The sequence below is a fragment of the Papio anubis genome, chromosome 1 (genome assembly GCF_008728515.1).
Source record: "Papio anubis isolate 15944 chromosome 1, Panubis1.0, whole genome shotgun sequence".
Classification (NCBI taxonomy): Eukaryota; Metazoa; Chordata; class Mammalia; order Primates; family Cercopithecidae; genus Papio; species Papio anubis.
Genome location: NC_044976.1, coordinates 96,050,965 through 96,068,600, shown reverse-complemented (window position 1 = coordinate 96,068,600; position 17,636 = coordinate 96,050,965). Strand labels below are relative to the sequence as shown.

The 17,636-nt window shown below is 37.0% G+C and overlaps 1 protein-coding gene across 5 annotated transcripts in view; it reads left to right on the top strand.

Annotated features, from left to right (window-relative positions):
• The window catches only part of DPYD (dihydropyrimidine dehydrogenase), an 869,249-nt gene that overhangs the window by 555,033 nt on the left and 296,580 nt on the right, over positions 1 to 17,636 (top strand). For all 5 annotated transcript variants that reach the window (XM_031654381.1, XM_031654339.1, XM_031654360.1 and 2 more), the window contains 2 exons: positions 2,792 to 2,860; positions 11,546 to 11,629. In XM_031654381.1, the coding sequence (XP_031510241.1) occupies positions 2,792 to 2,860; positions 11,546 to 11,629 (153 nt within the window). The remainder of the gene's footprint in view (positions 1 to 2,791; positions 2,861 to 11,545; positions 11,630 to 17,636) is intronic.

Genomic DNA, 17,636 nt, shown 5'->3' with positions numbered 1-17,636 from the left:
GCTTTGCTTTGTGTTGCAAGGGATGCCTACACCAAGAGGTGTTAGGTCTAGTCCTGGAAGATCTGGTGCCCTCTTTGATATTTCTCCTTGATCTTTTTTCTAACTGGAGAATAGGGTATAGCATCCCTGAGCAAGATCTTAGATCACTTGGAAAGGGTGGAAAGCATCTCTAACTAAAACTGCATAATTACATGGTGACTCTTTTATGGTTGCAAATGAAACTTGGAGTATGACTTTTCACTTCTTTTAGCCCCTAGAGAAAAGGCCATGGAACAAGCATTCTTACATTTTTCTCCCCAATTCTGAAAAGCTGTAGTTTCACTAGATGAAAAAAGTTGAATCCTAAACTCAATGAATAATAATTTGGCATGCTTAATTTTCTCTATCCATCATCTACTTTTACTTTCTTCTCTTTGTTCCTCTCTCCAAGGAATCTATTCAAAATTGCTGTTTCTCCTGGCTTCCATATTTCGGAAAGTTGTTTAACCTTTATGTGACTAATGTTCTGCGAATTTCTCAGTGGCTTTGATTCAGACTCTCAGATCTTTTGCTTCCTTCTTTTTAATTGCTTCTCTAGTTGATTAGTCCTGTGTATTTTAATATCTGATTATTTTTTCATCACCAAGACAGATACCTTCATCAGCCCTAATCACTCTTCACTCTTACTCATATCATCGCCAGCAGTTTTCAATTGTTTATTTTTCCCTTCTCTAACTTATGATATCCATTTCTACTTAATCTTCTTAAAAGGGTAAGCTGACAATGCAACCCCTTGCTCCTAAACCTCTGGTGACCTCATTCATTTTTTCTTTCAGTCTTTGATACGTGCCAAATACCATGCTAGTTACTGTAGATAAATGATGACTAATGCAGAGCAGCCCCAGCTTTCATGGTGTTTGTAGTCTATCCGGAAAGAAAAAAAAGGAAAACTTTAAAGACAGACTTCTCTCCCTGGTTTTTAGAACTCTCTCCAATATGGTCACAATTTTGTATCCTCCTGATGAAAACATTTATCTGACTTTTACAGCATATCTTTGGATTTTTCTCAACGTAAATAAAAAAGCTCTATGAAGTGAGAGCATAATGGCTTTTAGAGGATTCTTAACACTAGACTCTGCAACTTTAAGCTTGGCACAAACTCTTTGTGTCTCAATCTCTTACTTTATAGAGATAGAATCTTGCTCTGTTGCCCAGGCCGGAGTGCAGTAACGCGATCATAGCTCCCTGTAACCTTGAACACCTGGAGTCAAGTGGTCTTCCCATCTCAGCTTCCTGAGTGGCTGGGACTACAGGGTCAGGTCACCACACCCAGCTAATTTTTCTATTTTTTTGTGGAGACAAGGTATTGCTATGTTTCTCAGGCTGGTAATGAATTCCTGGGCTCAAGCGATCTTCCTGCTTCTGCTTCCCAAAGTGCTGGGATTATAGGCATGAGCCACCGCACCCAGCCTCAATTTCATAGTCTTTAAATGATAATGATAGGAAATAATTACTTACATGTAAGTATTTGCTTTGGGCTAGCAAAACCTAGTGGTTAAAAGCACAGACTCTCAGTCAGTCACACTGCCTGGCTCTGGGTCCTAGCTCTGCTCCTTATCAGCTATATGACTGTCAGGTCTCATTGCCTCAGCATCTTCATCTGTAAAGTGGGGAGAATAACACTGGGAATGATTAAATAAGTTAATAAAGTAAAAACCATTGAAACAGTGCCAAGCACACTGTAAGAGCTATATAAGTCTTAGCCATTTCTGTTAAATTTCTGTTATTACTTCTCTTTTCTTTTCTTTTTTGAGATGGAGTCTCGCTCTGTTGCCCAGGCTGGAGTGTAGCGGCAGCGCGATCTTGGCTCACTGCAACCTCCACCTCCTGGTTCAAGCAATTCTCCTGTCTCTGCCTCTTGAGTAGCTGGATACAGGCACATGCCACCATGCCTGGATAATTTTTGTATTTTTAGTAGAGATGGGGTTTCACAATGTTGGCCAGATCTCGAACTCCTGACCTCAAGTGATCCACCCGCCTCTGCCTCCCAAAGGGTTGGGATTACAAGTGTGAGCCACCACGCCTGGCCAATTTCTGTTATTACTTTTCTTAATAAGTGGCACTACTATTCATATTTTACCAATCAGGAAACTAAATACTTTGACCAGAGCCACGTGTAAGTGACAGAGTCAGGGTTCTAACCTGGGCATCCTAGTTTCAGAGGAGGCACTAGTAATTACTACTCTATACAGTCTCCATTATGGGATTTTGGTAATAATGTAGTTAAATAATATGTAATAAAATTTAAAACTATAATGCACTATGAATATTTAAGGTATTATGTATACTATAATGAGTTATGTTTGAAAGAAACACTAATTTTTTTTCTTTTCCATCACTTAAAACCTTTTCACTAGACCAGTAATTACAAACAGCATTTTAACGGCGTTGTATAATTAGACAATCCCTTCAGATACATGCATGTATTTACATTGCTACTTTCAGAGGATGGCAAAGTCAGCAATATCATTTCTATTTTGAAAAAGAGAATGCTGAGGATCAGAAAAGTTAAGTAACTTGCCCTCGTGTTCACAGATACTAAATGAGAAAGTCTCCTAAAGTAATTCCAAAGCCCCAAATGTCACCCTGTGTTTTGCTATCATACCCTGCTGTTTTCTAATGATTTATTTTTTTAACAGTTTGAAAACTAATTTTATAATATAGTGTACCATTATAAATTTATATAAATATTAATGTATCTTTGTGTACAACTGCATAACTACTTGAACTTATACTCTTTTTCTTTTTAAAGATTGTGATTGCTAGCATCATGTGCAGTTACAATAAAAATGACTGGATGGAACTTGCCAAAAAGTCTGAGGTAATGGTTACTTTCGTATATATTTATTTCGTTTCTTCTCTCCTATTTTTATTAGTTTTAAATAAAGAGCTGCCATGAAAAATAATGCAGTAGAAGTAAAATTGAATTGAAAATGTAACTTAAAACATTTTTATTATAATTTGTTTACCCTGTGTTTTCATTAAAATGATGGAAATGTAAATTTAAAAGGAATTTATTCTATAAAAGCAGTCCCTTGGATTTCACTCACTACCTAAAAATCCTTTATTCTCTGAATCCATACACTCTTTATTTGCATGTTAAGCAAACTGTATATTATGATGGATGCCATGATAAAATTTAATTCTACCTTTGAGAGTCTAACTTGATCTTACCTTGCCTTTAGGCAAACTAGTTTGACAGTAAGAGAAGAAATTTTGAATATAAAACTCTTGAATATTTAAAGTATAAAAGGTTCATTTAATACTATTCTAGTTTGAATACAGACATGCATAAAAGCGTGGGACAGAATGCTCCTGAATGGAACACTAGTCAGCAGGTTTTCCATAATATAAATTGAATCCTGCACAAATGCAAACAAGTAACCATGTGCCTCAAATTTGTATTTCAAATAGAAAAATACATACTTAAAATTATACACTTATGTCCATCATGCTGTCATGGAAAATAGTCTGGAGAGTCTTAGCTGGGGTTTCTTGAAAACCTCTCAGTAATATAGAAGACTAAATCTAACGATACCGATGAACTAATTGAGGCTACATTATAAAATACTGCAAAGCTATCTATAGTGTTCAAAAATGTTGATTATACCTTTTATTTGGGTATTTTAAAAATGAGAAAGGAAAAAATTACTTCTGGGACTTAGAGGGGTGAAATTAAACATGATCAGTAATTGGCCTCGTGATCTTCCGTGCTGGGTTCATTTGATACATGTATTTACCTAATTGACCATGAAATCTTCCACAGAACCCGTGCTTGGCCTGAGCTGTGCCAATTTTAAGCTGACTATGATGAATGGCTTTATCATGCCGCTTGCTTCTCTGCCTTTCTGTAAGAACAAAATACTTTTCAAAATTTTTTTTTCAATATTAGACATTAATTTTTAAATAGGCAAGATTACTTTTTTTAAGTCAAAAGCCTTTAATTATAAACAAACTGGCTAACCTAAAGATATCTTTCACATTTCATATGTTTCTTTAATTTCAGTTTTATTTAATATCACCTTCTAATTACTCTATAGCAAAAACATAAATAAAAAGAAAGGAAAAAAGGAAAAAGAAAGAAGGGAGGAAAAGGTATGCCTTTTGTTCAGTCAAAACGGTCTGCAAAATCTCCCCATAGGAGAGCAGTCTGCATAACAAGAAGGTATGATAATATCAATTAAAAAATAAAAATCTTCACTATAATCCTAAATCTGGACTAGCCCAGGAGATATCACATGAAGGAAGTATCCCCCAGGCCTTCACAGCTTCTAGGAGGGTAATATTAAGCAGCATGACTTCATCACAGTTCATACGGTAGGCACCCAATAACATTTTATAGAATCAGTATTTGGTTTTGATTTTATGAATATGCTTCAAAACAGGTTAAAACAGATTTCCTTGCAATGGAAAAATCGACATTAAAATCTTCAAAACCAACAAAAACATATTCAAGTCAAAGTTACTGTACTACCTAACATGTACATTTCTTTTGGGTGTGGTGGCATAGGGATGTAAGAAATCAGAGACACCACACCAGCACTCTTGCATGCCAACTGTTTTAAGTTTAGTTAATGATGTGATGTGATGATGTATACTAAATCTTAAGTTTATAAAACCCTCTTTATGGCTGATTAATTCTTGAATTACACAATAGAGAGCTGAGGAAACCTGCTATCAGCTTTTTGCTACTTTATCTGAAACAGAAATGACACATATGGAGCAGTAGAACCTTAGAATGCATACCCGTTTCGTGTTGTCTTCTATATTCTTCAACCTGGCTTGACTTTGTCATGTTTTTGAGCACCATAAAGAAGTTTCTACTGCTTGTGTCAAATCAGTAACATTGTTAGAATCTGGTTAGCTTTCTTGGTCCACGTACCTGACCACAGGCTCTCTTGCTTTTCTGGAACCTTGGTAGTATACTCCAAATTTATGCAAAAGAAGATTTATGAAACACCTACTATGTATAAAGTCCCTGACCAGCCAAAGCAAAGATGAACAATAGGGAGCAATCAGATATATGCCAAATTGAGCCATTGCTGAAGGTTCACAGTATTCACTTGTCAATGGATCTTTAATCCAGTATAGTCCATCTTGAATCAATTTCTTTCTTAATTTGTAATTAGCCTTGAAAATAGAGCCTGAGTCAAAGTTAATGTGAAAAAAGCTTTATTGAAGTATATAATCTCAGAGCAGTAAGACTGAGGAGAAAAGAAAAATGAGATGGGGAGAAGGGAAAACAAGCACAATATGGTGTGTTCCAGAGCTGGACACAACTTCACAAGGAAATGCAGCCAATTGCTCAGTTATATGGGACAAGGAATAGCACATCATCTCACAATATGATAGAATCACCCATTGTCTCATCACTTTCTAGGAAAGGAAGTGGAAGGAATGAGTCTACTGGCTCCTTCAGTCTCCTGTCTCTCACCGGTCCCATTTCACTCCATAGGGAAGCTAGATTTCCTGGCATGGGGTGTGATGCTTCATCTAAACCCAGAATTGAAGGGAAAGGCCAGAGCCTCCTGATCGGGCGTGGGCACTGGTGCTCCTGGAGCTCTCACTTTGACAGGCTCAGTGGAGGTTGTGACACAACCCAGTCTCATCTGGAGGGAGTCTGTGAGAGTGGACAGTTACTGTAGGAGATGTGAAGATAGCAACAGGGACTCGGGTTTCCCTTTGAAGTAGCGGCAAAATTCCTGGGTGACAAGTGGTGCCATCAAATTTGAGGAAGCATATAATTGGCTGTGGTCCAAAATGCATCATTACCAAGTTTATCAGCAATAGCTCCACTAATCATCTTGCTCTCAACCAATCCAAATTCTTTCCATCTTTCCTAATTTCAGAACCCTTGACTTGACCATTAAGTGCTACTTGGCCCTTCCCCTGCCTCTCTCTAGTGTCACTGTGGATCTGTTTTCTGCATTCCAGATCCTGCTGCCTTCTTTTCCTCCTCCAACATGTTCCCAACTCAGAAAGTTTGCTGTTCCCTTGGCCTGCAATATTCTCTCTTCCTCAACCCTGAGCCTCCAACCACATAGGTTAAACCTCCCTGTCCTATATTCTAAGCCCCTGTCTTCAGAGGCCAGTTGACCAGATAGTTAATGAAGCTTAAGCTTCAGGGCATTTACTTGCATGGACCATTTCCAAGTCCCTGTACCTAACTCTGTGTTTACAATGTTTGGTTATCGTTTTTTCCTTAAAGAGGGTTTTCCAAATTACTTAAGCATTAGGCTCCCCAAAATCTGGATCTACCTCTGTCTGTGCTTTTCCTCTGTAGCATATAATAAAATGGTGATTAACAGTTGTGTCATTAGTCATTACTAATAGTTCCTCTGTCCTACTTGTTAGAAAGCATTACACAAATAATGTATTTGTGTAATGTAAATAGTGAAATAATGTCCAGGGGATCGAGACCCCTGTGTGGTTCACTGCTTAATCCTCAATTCCAAGCACAAGGCTTTCTCTACCAGCAGATATTTGTTGAATGAAGTAAAAAAGAAGTATACAATTTGAGTATTGCCATGTGGCAAACAAAAAGGAAGCCATTACAGAATAAATGGGAAGAGTGGTATTTTATTTGGCACCCATGAACTTGAAGGGTTTAAAATCCAATGATGATGATTTTAAGTCAGGTACCTGATGAGGGATTGCCAAGGTTCTGACCACCTTTGGTAGGAAGAGACAAGGAAGATCCAGCAGAAAGGCACAGGCACTAAAACCAAGTTCCCATACTATTCCTAGCAGAGCCAAAATAAAACACTAACAAGCCAGGTTCCTATCAGTTTTTTTAGCTGAATCTGGGCAGCAATACGTCATGAATTTAATAGCTGTGAGAGTTAGAAATCTCAAATAGTTTGAGGTAAAAATCAGACAGAGGCACATTACAGAAATATGTAGGACCAGTTGGATATAAGTTTCTGAACAGGGACAGTAAACAGGACAGAAAGGAATCACAGGAGATAGACACACAGCTGGAGATGAGAGATAGTAACTGACTTTATGTCCAGTGAGGCCCAAGCTAAGAGTACTTTACCTGTCCCAGGTCTATCTCGGAGAGTTTTAAGATCCCAGAGAACTTTAACTCCAGTTTTGGATAGTTGAGACTAGAGGATAGCATTGCTACTTAGAAAGTCAACATCTAACCCCATGTATTCATTTAACGGAAGAAATTAAGAGGGATCCAATAATTGTGCCTTTCATGCCCCACTACAGTACACTGTTCTCACCCTACTTGAGCTCTGATGTCCTTTGCCAGCCCCTATCACCCATGGAAGTCTTCCCTTCCCACCTGGGCTGTGATACACCACACCATGCCACTGGCCGTGTAGACGTCCTTCTGGCTCTGCTCTGCGTAAGCTGTGACATCCCACACTGGGCCCTCATGGCTGCTCCTCAAATGCTCATGCTCACCTGCCTTACCTTGCCCTGACCAATGACTTCAGAGCTGTAGTGATCAGGAAGGTAAGGAAAGAAGGAGAAGAGAGGAGAAGTGCTTTGTGCCTGATTTTGTTGTATATGTTGCACAAGAGTTTGTAGTTTTGCCACCTTAGTTTCTCTGGGTGTTTTTATAAAGTAGTTCAGAGAATTTTAAAAATTATACCACTGCCATATTCCAAGAATTTCTCAGGATAGTTTTCCTTTCCCTCCTGAGGTATAGACAATGTAGGACCAGATGAGTTATCTTAAATCATTTTAATATCAAGGCAGAGGAAGGACAAGTCAGAGGTCTTGTTGGATGGATAAATAAGTATTTAGATAGATAGATGATTGATAGGTAGGTAGATCGACAGATAAAGTATTTAGATAGATAGAGTACACCTTTATAGTATTTACTATATTCCAGAAGTCATTTACTTACTTAGTTTTTATCACTCCTCTTTAAACTTTTATATATGTTAAAGCTCTTATTTTTCTTTTCAGTTGACTTAAAACTGTAAAAAATAAACTTTCTCTTTTGGCACTTCTCATTTCCTGTATTAGCCTTGGAAACATTTAAAAATACATCTCCCTAGAATTTTTCTGTGCAAATATCAAATTTATTTATACCTTATAACAACAACTCTGTGACTTCGTTCCACTTTTTTAATATATTTTTATTTTTAATTTTTTTTTTTTTTTGGAGTTCTAATGTATCACTGACTTGATGTTTTCCTCTTTTTTTTTTTTTTTTTTTTTTTTTGAGGAAACTAAGGCCAAAAGTAGTGAAATAATGTATTCAAGTTCACACAGATAGGATGGAGTAAAAGTGGGATTCAAACCCATAGTTTGGCTCAGAGTCCACACTATCTATACACACACACACACACACACACACACACACACTCTACTGCATGTAGGTGGATGATAAATAGATAATGTAGGAAATTAGTAACAGTGTATTTCCTATGTCACTGCCATCACTAGGCTATTTCATTTTATAACCATTTAGGTGAGGTAGAATCAACTCTGGGTAAGTGACTAAACTAAAAAGCTTGTGACTAACAAGAATCAGAATGCATGCCCAATTTCAGTTAATTTAACATTTCATGCTAATTCAGCAATTAAGGCTTTTTGAATGGTTAGAGTTGCTTGGAAATGGAATTAACTGCCTTTTAAGGTGGTGTGCATCATGAGACAGGAATTTTCAAGCAGAGGCCACATGAATGTTCCTGTTCTCATGGTGTCACCTTGAACAGCATTGTCTGTTTTTGAGACTTGGATGCACATTTCAAAGGCCTTTCCAGGTGTGTTTGGTGAGTGGGCATTTGTATATGTGTATAATGTTGGGGAAATTATAATAATTAGTCATTGAAAAAATTTTATATTGGACAGATGATTTTAAAATGTTTTAATTTTTGCTTCAAACTTGGAAGCTATAAGGATATCGAGCTGTTATGTTTTTCGTAACACGCTATGACAACTCCAGCCATAAAATAAGTGATTTGTAGTAAATTTATAATAGTGGGCATAAATGCAGGTCCTGGACTCAAAATGCTTGGGTTAAAGACCCTACTATCAGCTATAAGCTGTGGGATGTTGGATAAATCACTTGAACTATTTAAGTCTTACTTTTATCAATTATAAAGTAGAAATAATGATATATCCTACCTCTTAGAGTTGCTGTGAGGATAAGGTAAGATAAAACATACAAAGGACATAGTAAAGTGTCTGGCATGTTGTAAATGCTGAATTAATGTTAGCTATTATTATGTAATATGGTAGCTAGGTGTAAGTTTGAAATGAAATATGCATAATGTAAATATGTATACAATTACCTTGCAAAGCCTTATTTAATCCAAAATGATGTTGAATTGATTTGCTATTAATTGCTGCATTTCGGTTAAATAGAGAAGTCTAAAGGAAATATTTGAAGTAACCAGGAAATAATAAGAAACATGTTATATGCATATATTTGCACTATACAGTCTTTTCGCTAAGCTGGTAATTACTGCATGGCATGGTTTTGAGACAGGTCATATTATCCACAGTTGACACTTGAGCAGCTGGAGACAAAGAAGGTTGACTGACTTGTACACATCATCCCCAATTCCTTAGCTACAGGCATAAGATTTGAACTTAGGGTTCAGCAGGCTGTGCTCATCCATGCTCACTACCAAACCATCGAGGAAAGAGTAGCATGGTTTTCAGCAATTCTCAAATAACATGAAGACTTTTAAAATCGGATTAGGAAAGCAAAACCATAATGAAACCATGTTAAAAAACAGGCTCAATGATCAAATGGACTTTAACAAATGTGCAGAAGAAAAAGCAGACTCACTAATGAATAAAGATAGGCAAGAAAATAAACTGAGAAATGACTAGCTGGAGTTCCTAAGTTTGTTGAGGTCCTACTTAACATTCATAGAGCAGGAAAAAATAGGTTAAAATCTTAAACAGTTAGGAAGGAAAGAGAAAGAAGAAACAACTGTTGCCCTAAAGAAAGGTCTAGTGTACGTAGAAAGTAGTGAACTATTTTTTAAGCCTTTGCATGTGATAAACCTGTTAAAATACTGTTGTAACCAGTTCAAGCTTCTAGTTGGCCTTACTGAAAAATAAACCATGGCACTGGAAAAATTATAGAAGTTAGCTAAAAGAATATAAAATTTGAATCAGCTAGTTTTTTTTTTGGGGGGGGGGTTTGGAAATGGAGTCTTGCTCCATTGCCCAGGCTGGAGTGCAGTGCCTGATCTCAGCTCACCGCTACCTCTGCCTCCCAGGTTCAAGCGATTCTCCTGCCTCAACCTCCCGAGTAGCTGGGATTACAGGCAGACCGCCACACCCGGCTAATCTTTTGTATTTTGGTAGAGATGGGGTTTCACTGTGTTGCCCCGCTGGTCTTAAAATTCTAAGCTCAGGCAGTCCTCCCACCTGGGACTCCCAAAGTGCTAAGATTACAGATGTGACCTACTGCACCCGGCCACTATAATAACCTTTTTTTTTTTTTTTTTGAGACGGAGTCTTGCTCTGTGCCCCAGGCTGGAGTGCAGTGGCACGATCTCGGCTCACTGCAAGCTCCGCCCCCCAGGTTCACGCCATTCTCCTGCCTCAGCCTCCCAAGTAGCTGGGACTACAGGTGCCCGCCACCACACCCAGCTAATTTTTGTATTTTTAGTAGAGACGGGGTTTCACCATATTAGCCAGGATGGTCTCGATCTCCTGACCTCATGATCCGCCTGCCTCGGCCTCCCAAAGTGCTGGGGATTACAGGCGTGAACCACCATGCCCAGCCTGTAATAACTTTTAAAAGTGTTTTGTTTATTCTTCAAGTTCTTTACAGAAGACTTCCCACACATTCTAAGATTCTCAAAATATTCTAAGAATACTTAGAATGAATTATGTTGTTCATTTATATAAGATCTATTTGTATACTAAGGAATTAATGATTTAAACAAGAAGGATTCCTATTACTACTAAGACAAAACTATCAATACTTCCTATTTCTTAGATAAACTATTTTAAAATATGATAATGTTGATTTTCAGTTAAAAACATTTTACATTTTGTTTATTCATTCTAGCTAGCCCACTACATTTTTCTTTGTATGCCTACTCCGAGCGTCAATTATTCAAAATTAGTAAGATTTATGTCTATAAAAATAGAAGCTGTTTAGGAAAGAATAAATGTGATATCAAACAGATCTGAGTTACAATCTCTACTGTGTCACCTAATAACCAAGCTTGTCATTTAACCTCCCTATGCTTCAGTTCAGTTGCCTGTAAAATTGGTATCATAATAATACAAAGATTATGAGAATTAGAGGTAACAAACATAAAGCATATAGAGCAGTGAGTAGCCCCTTATAAGCACTCAGTAAATATTTGGTGTGTGATTGTTGTTGTGGTGGTGGTTGTTATATAGACCTTAATTTGAGAGAGTTAGAATATACCTCACAAGATAGCTGTGATACAGAAAACAGAATAGTTAACACTTGACAAATGTGACTTTTGTTATCAATGGTGAAAGCTTATTGGTATATAAATAAAGCTTTGCCTTTTCTTTCATTTTCCTTTCTTGTTTAAAGGATTCTGGAGCAGATGCCCTGGAGTTAAATTTATCGTGTCCACATGGCATGGGAGAAAGAGGAATGGGCTTGGCCTGTGGGCAGGTAAGGACCTTGACAGCTGCCACTAAGTATGTCAGTGTGACATAATAGGCCCCTGTATGGATAGTTACTATACCTTAGGCAAGGAGATGCATGGATCAGATGACTGGCTAGAGACTTCCAGGTCTGCATTGTTTAAATATTTAGTGCTTAAAAAGTGGAAAATGAGGGAAGCTGAAATTATAGCAACTGTTTAGTTTTATTGAGGAAAATATCACATTATGTGCTTGACAGGAAGTAATATCATAACAAATAGTTTTTAAAAGCGCTGAAGCAGAATTAGCTGATTTCAAATGCAGTGTTCTTTATTCATTCCTGATGCTGATCCAGTTTCCCTGGAGCAATATACTGTACAAAATGCATTGTTCGTAGTGATTTTGTAGTAAATGGGGCACAGCACAAATTGCATTTTACATTTTTTAGCATATGATCATTATTCACTAACTGTGTTTGGGGAGTTGCAAAAAGACTTTGATGCTATTTTTATTTTGGATACAATAAATGGAACCTTCATACTAAAATACTTTCAAAAGCCTAATGAACACAATATGAAATAATATGTTAATATATAGAAAACACTGCATCTTTATGTAACTAGTTACAATGTTGGATGTTAAGGAGCACTGTAAAAACTTAATGCTAAAAAGGTGAGTATTTTGCATCTCATAATTTAGCTTTCAAGCCCAGAAGGAAATGGTGTGAATTAAATAGTATGAAATGTAGTAATTTCTGACAGATTGTCTAGTCTTGGAAAGTTTACTTTTATCTCCATGTCTGGCACAGGGCCTTGTACTTAGTAGATGCCCAGCTTTTTTTTTTTTTTCTCTCTCTAGTCATCAAATTGATTTGAATTAAACTCAGAGGCCCTTAATTTGGGAGGACAAACATTTCTGCTTATTCAAATGAACATAGATTGCTATCTTTGTATTAGCAGTCAGGAAGAATTTTAAAGTACTTCGTAAATATTTAACATGCAGAATAGATTTGTGACTTAAGGAGAAACCATTGTTACGTAACAACAGGAAAGGAGGGTCTAGTCAAATATTTTTCAAGTATATTCTCTGTTCCGCTCACAACAGGTTGCCCAGAAGATCAGTAACTATGATATATGGTAACAGAACCAAGACTCAGAACTACCCAGTATGGGGAAAATATCATGACATCGAATCATGACTTTTATGAGTCACATGGGTTAGATATTAGCATATTAAGATGGGTAATGTGATTACAATGAGAAGGATTCCTTAAAGGACACCTGGAATGGGGGCTGAGTTAGTATTCTTTTCCCATCTCAAGTCAAGATTGTCCCTCCACTCGTTTCACAGTCTCTGAATCTCAGAACAGAAATATTTTTTAGTTACATGGATAGAAACAGCTATGGAGGTTTTAAATCTATTGATTGCTTTGTTAGGGGAGAATGCAATTCAATATTTCTCTCTTGCCACAGATATGACAATTATTTTGAAAATGTTACCCTAGTCCCACCTGAGTTTATTTTTTGGAGTAGACTTTTGCTATATGAGCACATCTGAATTTACTCAGCCTTTAAGTGTCTTAGGTGTATCCTTTCTAGAGAGTTATTTAGCCACATAAAGTTTTGCACAGCCTTTGGCTGAATGAGAATGCCAAATGCTAAAACTTTGCAGTCAGAGATATCATTAAGCTTTCTGAAAACTCTTGGAAAACACATGTTCCAAAAACCATGATACCTTGGCTGAAGAAAATTTAGGAACGTTTCCATTTCACTTATTAGTTATAATCTCTAAAACTGAAACCAATTCTTCCTATCAGCCAAGTTTAGAAATTTTCTTTTGAATGATATTCTCTTGTACATTATATAATTGAAGAATAAAGCTAATTTAATCATTTTTGTTCCAACATATTTTAAATGATTTCTCTGCCTGAGGACACATGAATGTTCCATATTTTAAATAAAGAGAACTTAGAATATTAGTGCATTTTTTAAAAAATGCTTTCCTGTGCCTCTGACTTCCCGAAGTGAGCACTAACACACTCGGGCTTATTCGCCTTTTCCTCTAGTTCCTTTTACCCCTTCTCTGCCTCCTGTTCCCATTGCTTCTCCTTTTACCTCCCTAAGTTCCAAAGTCTTGAACACTTGCCAATTGGTGGGATGGAGAATTTATACTCAGTGGTGGGGGACTGAAGAGTCATTCTAGTCCCTCTTCCCCATTGCTATGTGGTCTTGCATTTCATCTGTTGAAAACTTACTATGTGCTAAGCACAGAGCTGCATGCATGGTCAGAGCCTAATCAATATTTGCTTCAAGAATTAGACATGCTATTGGTTCCATGGCTAAAATATTTATCTGCCAGAGACACCTTCTTGTTCAGTACACATTCCTCTCTAAATACCTGATTTTGTTCTCCATTATCTCAAATATTTTCTCACAAATATTTAATGAGTGAAAAATGCTGCCTTTGCACCTAATTTGCCTGTGTGTAATCAACATTATATAGATCTAACACTGATATATATACACATATATATAGGCTCATATATATACCTATATATGTAAAATAAGTGACTAAAAATCATGAAATTTATGAAGAGGGAAGGCCATAATCCATACTCTACAACATTATAGGTTCCATGTTTGTTTATGAAATTTATAGAAACAGAATCTCAAGCTGACCTTGGGAAATTGCATTGTATATTCCTTCAAGTCAAAGCTTCATATCAAATCTTAAAACACTTCAGCATGGCTGAGTGTTTAAAAGTAGTCTCATGTATTCATTCCATCAGCCATGTGTCACCTTGATCAAGCCACTTGCTCTCCTGAAGGATAAGTATCCATCTCTAAAATACGGGATTTGAACTAAATGATCTTGAAATCCCCTTTAAGCTTTAATATTCTGATAATGTTAACATTAAAAATAGTAGGCTACTGTTATTTTTAAACTACCTTTAAAGAGCATTATTAAAACAAAAACAACTAAAGAAATAAACAAATGCCTATTATGTTGCTCTTTTTTTAAAAAAATAAGTTCTGGGATACATGAGCTGAACGTGCAGGTTTGTTACATAGGTATACATGTGCCATGGTGGTTTGCTGCTCCTATCAACCCATCATCTAGGTTTTAAGCCCCTCATGCCTTAGGTATTTGTTCTAATGCTCTCACCCCGCTGGCCCCCCACCCCCCAACAGGCCCTGGTGTGTGATGTTTCCCTCCCTGTGTCCATGTCTTCTCATTGTTCAACTCCCATTTATGAGTGAGAACATGTGGTGTTTGGTTTTCTGTTCCTGTGTTAGTTTGCTGAGAATGATGGCTTCCAGCTTCATCCATGTCCCTGCAAAGCACATAAACTTGATTTTTTAATGGCTGCACAGTATGCCATGGTGTATATTGTGGAAGACAGTGTGGCGATTCCTCAAGGATCTAGAACCAGAAATACCATTTGACCCAACAATCTCATTACTGGGTATATACCCAAAGGATTATAAATCATTTTACTGTAAAGACACATGCACACATAAGTTTATTTCAGCACTATTTACAATAGCAAAGACTTGGAACCAACCCAAATGCCAATCAATGATAGACTGGATTAAGAAAATATGTTGCTGTTTTTAAAAACACTAACATTGCCTTAGCCTGCATTAAGGCAGTATTTTACTTGTGATTCTTGTTTTTACTAATGCTTACCCTAACTAATGCTCCCCGCTTTTTGGTATATTTTACTTTGATGAATGAGAATCTAAGCAGCAGTTGCTCAAAAAGGCTATGATTGGTTAAGTACACATCTTGTACTTAAAGTGGCTATGATAGAACCCTTGGTCTTTTATACTAGAGGCTGCACTTCCATTTTAGTTAATGGTGTCAATAACCCTGAGGCTCAAGCAAAGGTGAAAATATCATTCAGTTTTGGTTGTGTTCATTCCAAAGAGTCAAAGTTGTATTACAGCATGAAAAATAAAATACAACTCTTCTTCCATTCCCTCCCAACAACCCTCTGAAGCCGGATGAGTTTTTATTCCATTTTCCCCAAAGCAGAGGCCCTCGAGTTTCCCAAGTCAAAGATCTGGTCAGTGGCTTCCAGACCCGTACTTTGATTTGATAGTAGCCTGAATAAAGGGCAGTTGTTCCTAATAAGTAGGTATTCCAATATCAATGTTAAGTATCAGTATTATTAACTGAAAATTAAGTGCAGGATTACATAAGCTCTAAAGTTTGTTTATAATTCAATTTCATTTCTCTAAATATATGAAACTACAAGCAAACGTGAATCCACTGTTTAGGTTCTGTCTCCTGCGACTAAAGGTGCTTCTCTGGTGTCTTAGCATTCAGATTTAAAGTTGTCTACATGCAATTTATATAAATCCATTTTCTGTAACAGCATATTACTTAATAGATGTAATTGTATTATAACCAATTCTATAAAATTCAGCCAAAATGACACCTTTTTGAGGTCTTCCCCTTTTCCTACATGTTCTTATCACATTGAGTACTAACCCCCTTTTAGCCTACAAAAATTACATTAGATTTTTTACTTCCATCCTACAGAACCTTCTTACCCAGTTCAGGCTAGTACTGAATAGCCCTCGAGTAGGCCTTTGTGTTGTTGTGTTTTTAAAATTATTGCCAACAATAGGTGGCACAAAAAAATCCTATTATTTCTGTTAAAATAATGACAAGATATGGTCTTCCCTGGCCTGCATTGTCATGCAACAATAAGAAGGTAGACCTTAATTAGGCTCCTCTGACACTGTTTCTGGTACATGTAAATAGTAGCAAACATTTGCTAAGAATATGTGTTCATTCTCAAATGTGAATTTGACCAGTATATTTCTTTCTGATTCACCTTTACATATCAAGACCAACCTTCCCCAGGAGTTTTACTGAACCTCTGAGTTCCTGACATTGTTGTCTTTTTGGGCTGCCTTCTTTGGCCAGCAGTACCTTTAATTCTTAGACCTACCTTCAGCTATCAAAAGAAAAATAGTTGCCCAGGAGTTGTAAGTGGAGTGAGATATGTGGTAAGAGGCGTTGCCTTCCTGTTTTATCTTCCATGTGGCAATAAAGAAGAGCAAGACGCAGCATGCTCCACAGGACTTCTCGATACAAATCATATAATCCTCTTGGAATGATTTTCTTTTTGCTACCATCAGAAAACCTAAAGCTGCCTACTTCTTTTCCTTGAGTTGATGATGGGGCGTAGTAAAGCACAGAATTTTGTGACTGAGAAGAACCTTAAACATTTTCCAATTCATCTCCCTTATATACAGGATAGGAATGAAGGACCAGAAAAGTGCCTAATCTGCCTTAGCCTAAGGTAACCAACTAGCAAGTCCCACAGCTTTAGTGCCTTTGTTACTGACCCCTGTCTGGTGCTCTGTCTAGTATTCCCAACTGTGTTATTTTGGTGTATCAAAGTTTCTGGTCAAGCAAGGAAAAGTCAGTGCACTACCCTGGCTACTCCCTACTATAACTTTTTGCATACAATTATTATTCCTTCTGCTTGGAGTTTATACCTTCTCAGCTGAAATTATCCAAATGGAAATCACCTCTCTAATTCTATTTCAAATGACATTCTAATTCATGGGCTGGTTGTATATTATCAGTCAACCAAACTTTCCATGAGGAAGGAAGAATAATATATATGAAAGGGTTTAAAGGTAGAAACCCAGTGCATACTCACATCTGAATCTGTAGTGACCTAGAGTTTGAATCACTGTCAAAGAATTTGATTTCTTTACCCAGCAGTTCCAAGAGGCTACAAAGATGTTATTTCCCTAGCCCTCGATGGATCCCAATTGTTCAGTGGTTTGAATGCCTTCATTGCAGGTATAATTGCTAAAGAGTGCACAACTATTTAGTGTACACTAATTTAGTAATGATTTCTTTGGATAGAAAGTTCAAAAATGATAGTATAATCAGAGAGAAGACTGCTGTAGCTTTACAGGCAGAGTAAAGACCTGATCAAAGATGGCAATAACACTGTTATCATCTGTTATATCTTGCCAACTCACATTCCCCTTCCTGCATTTAAT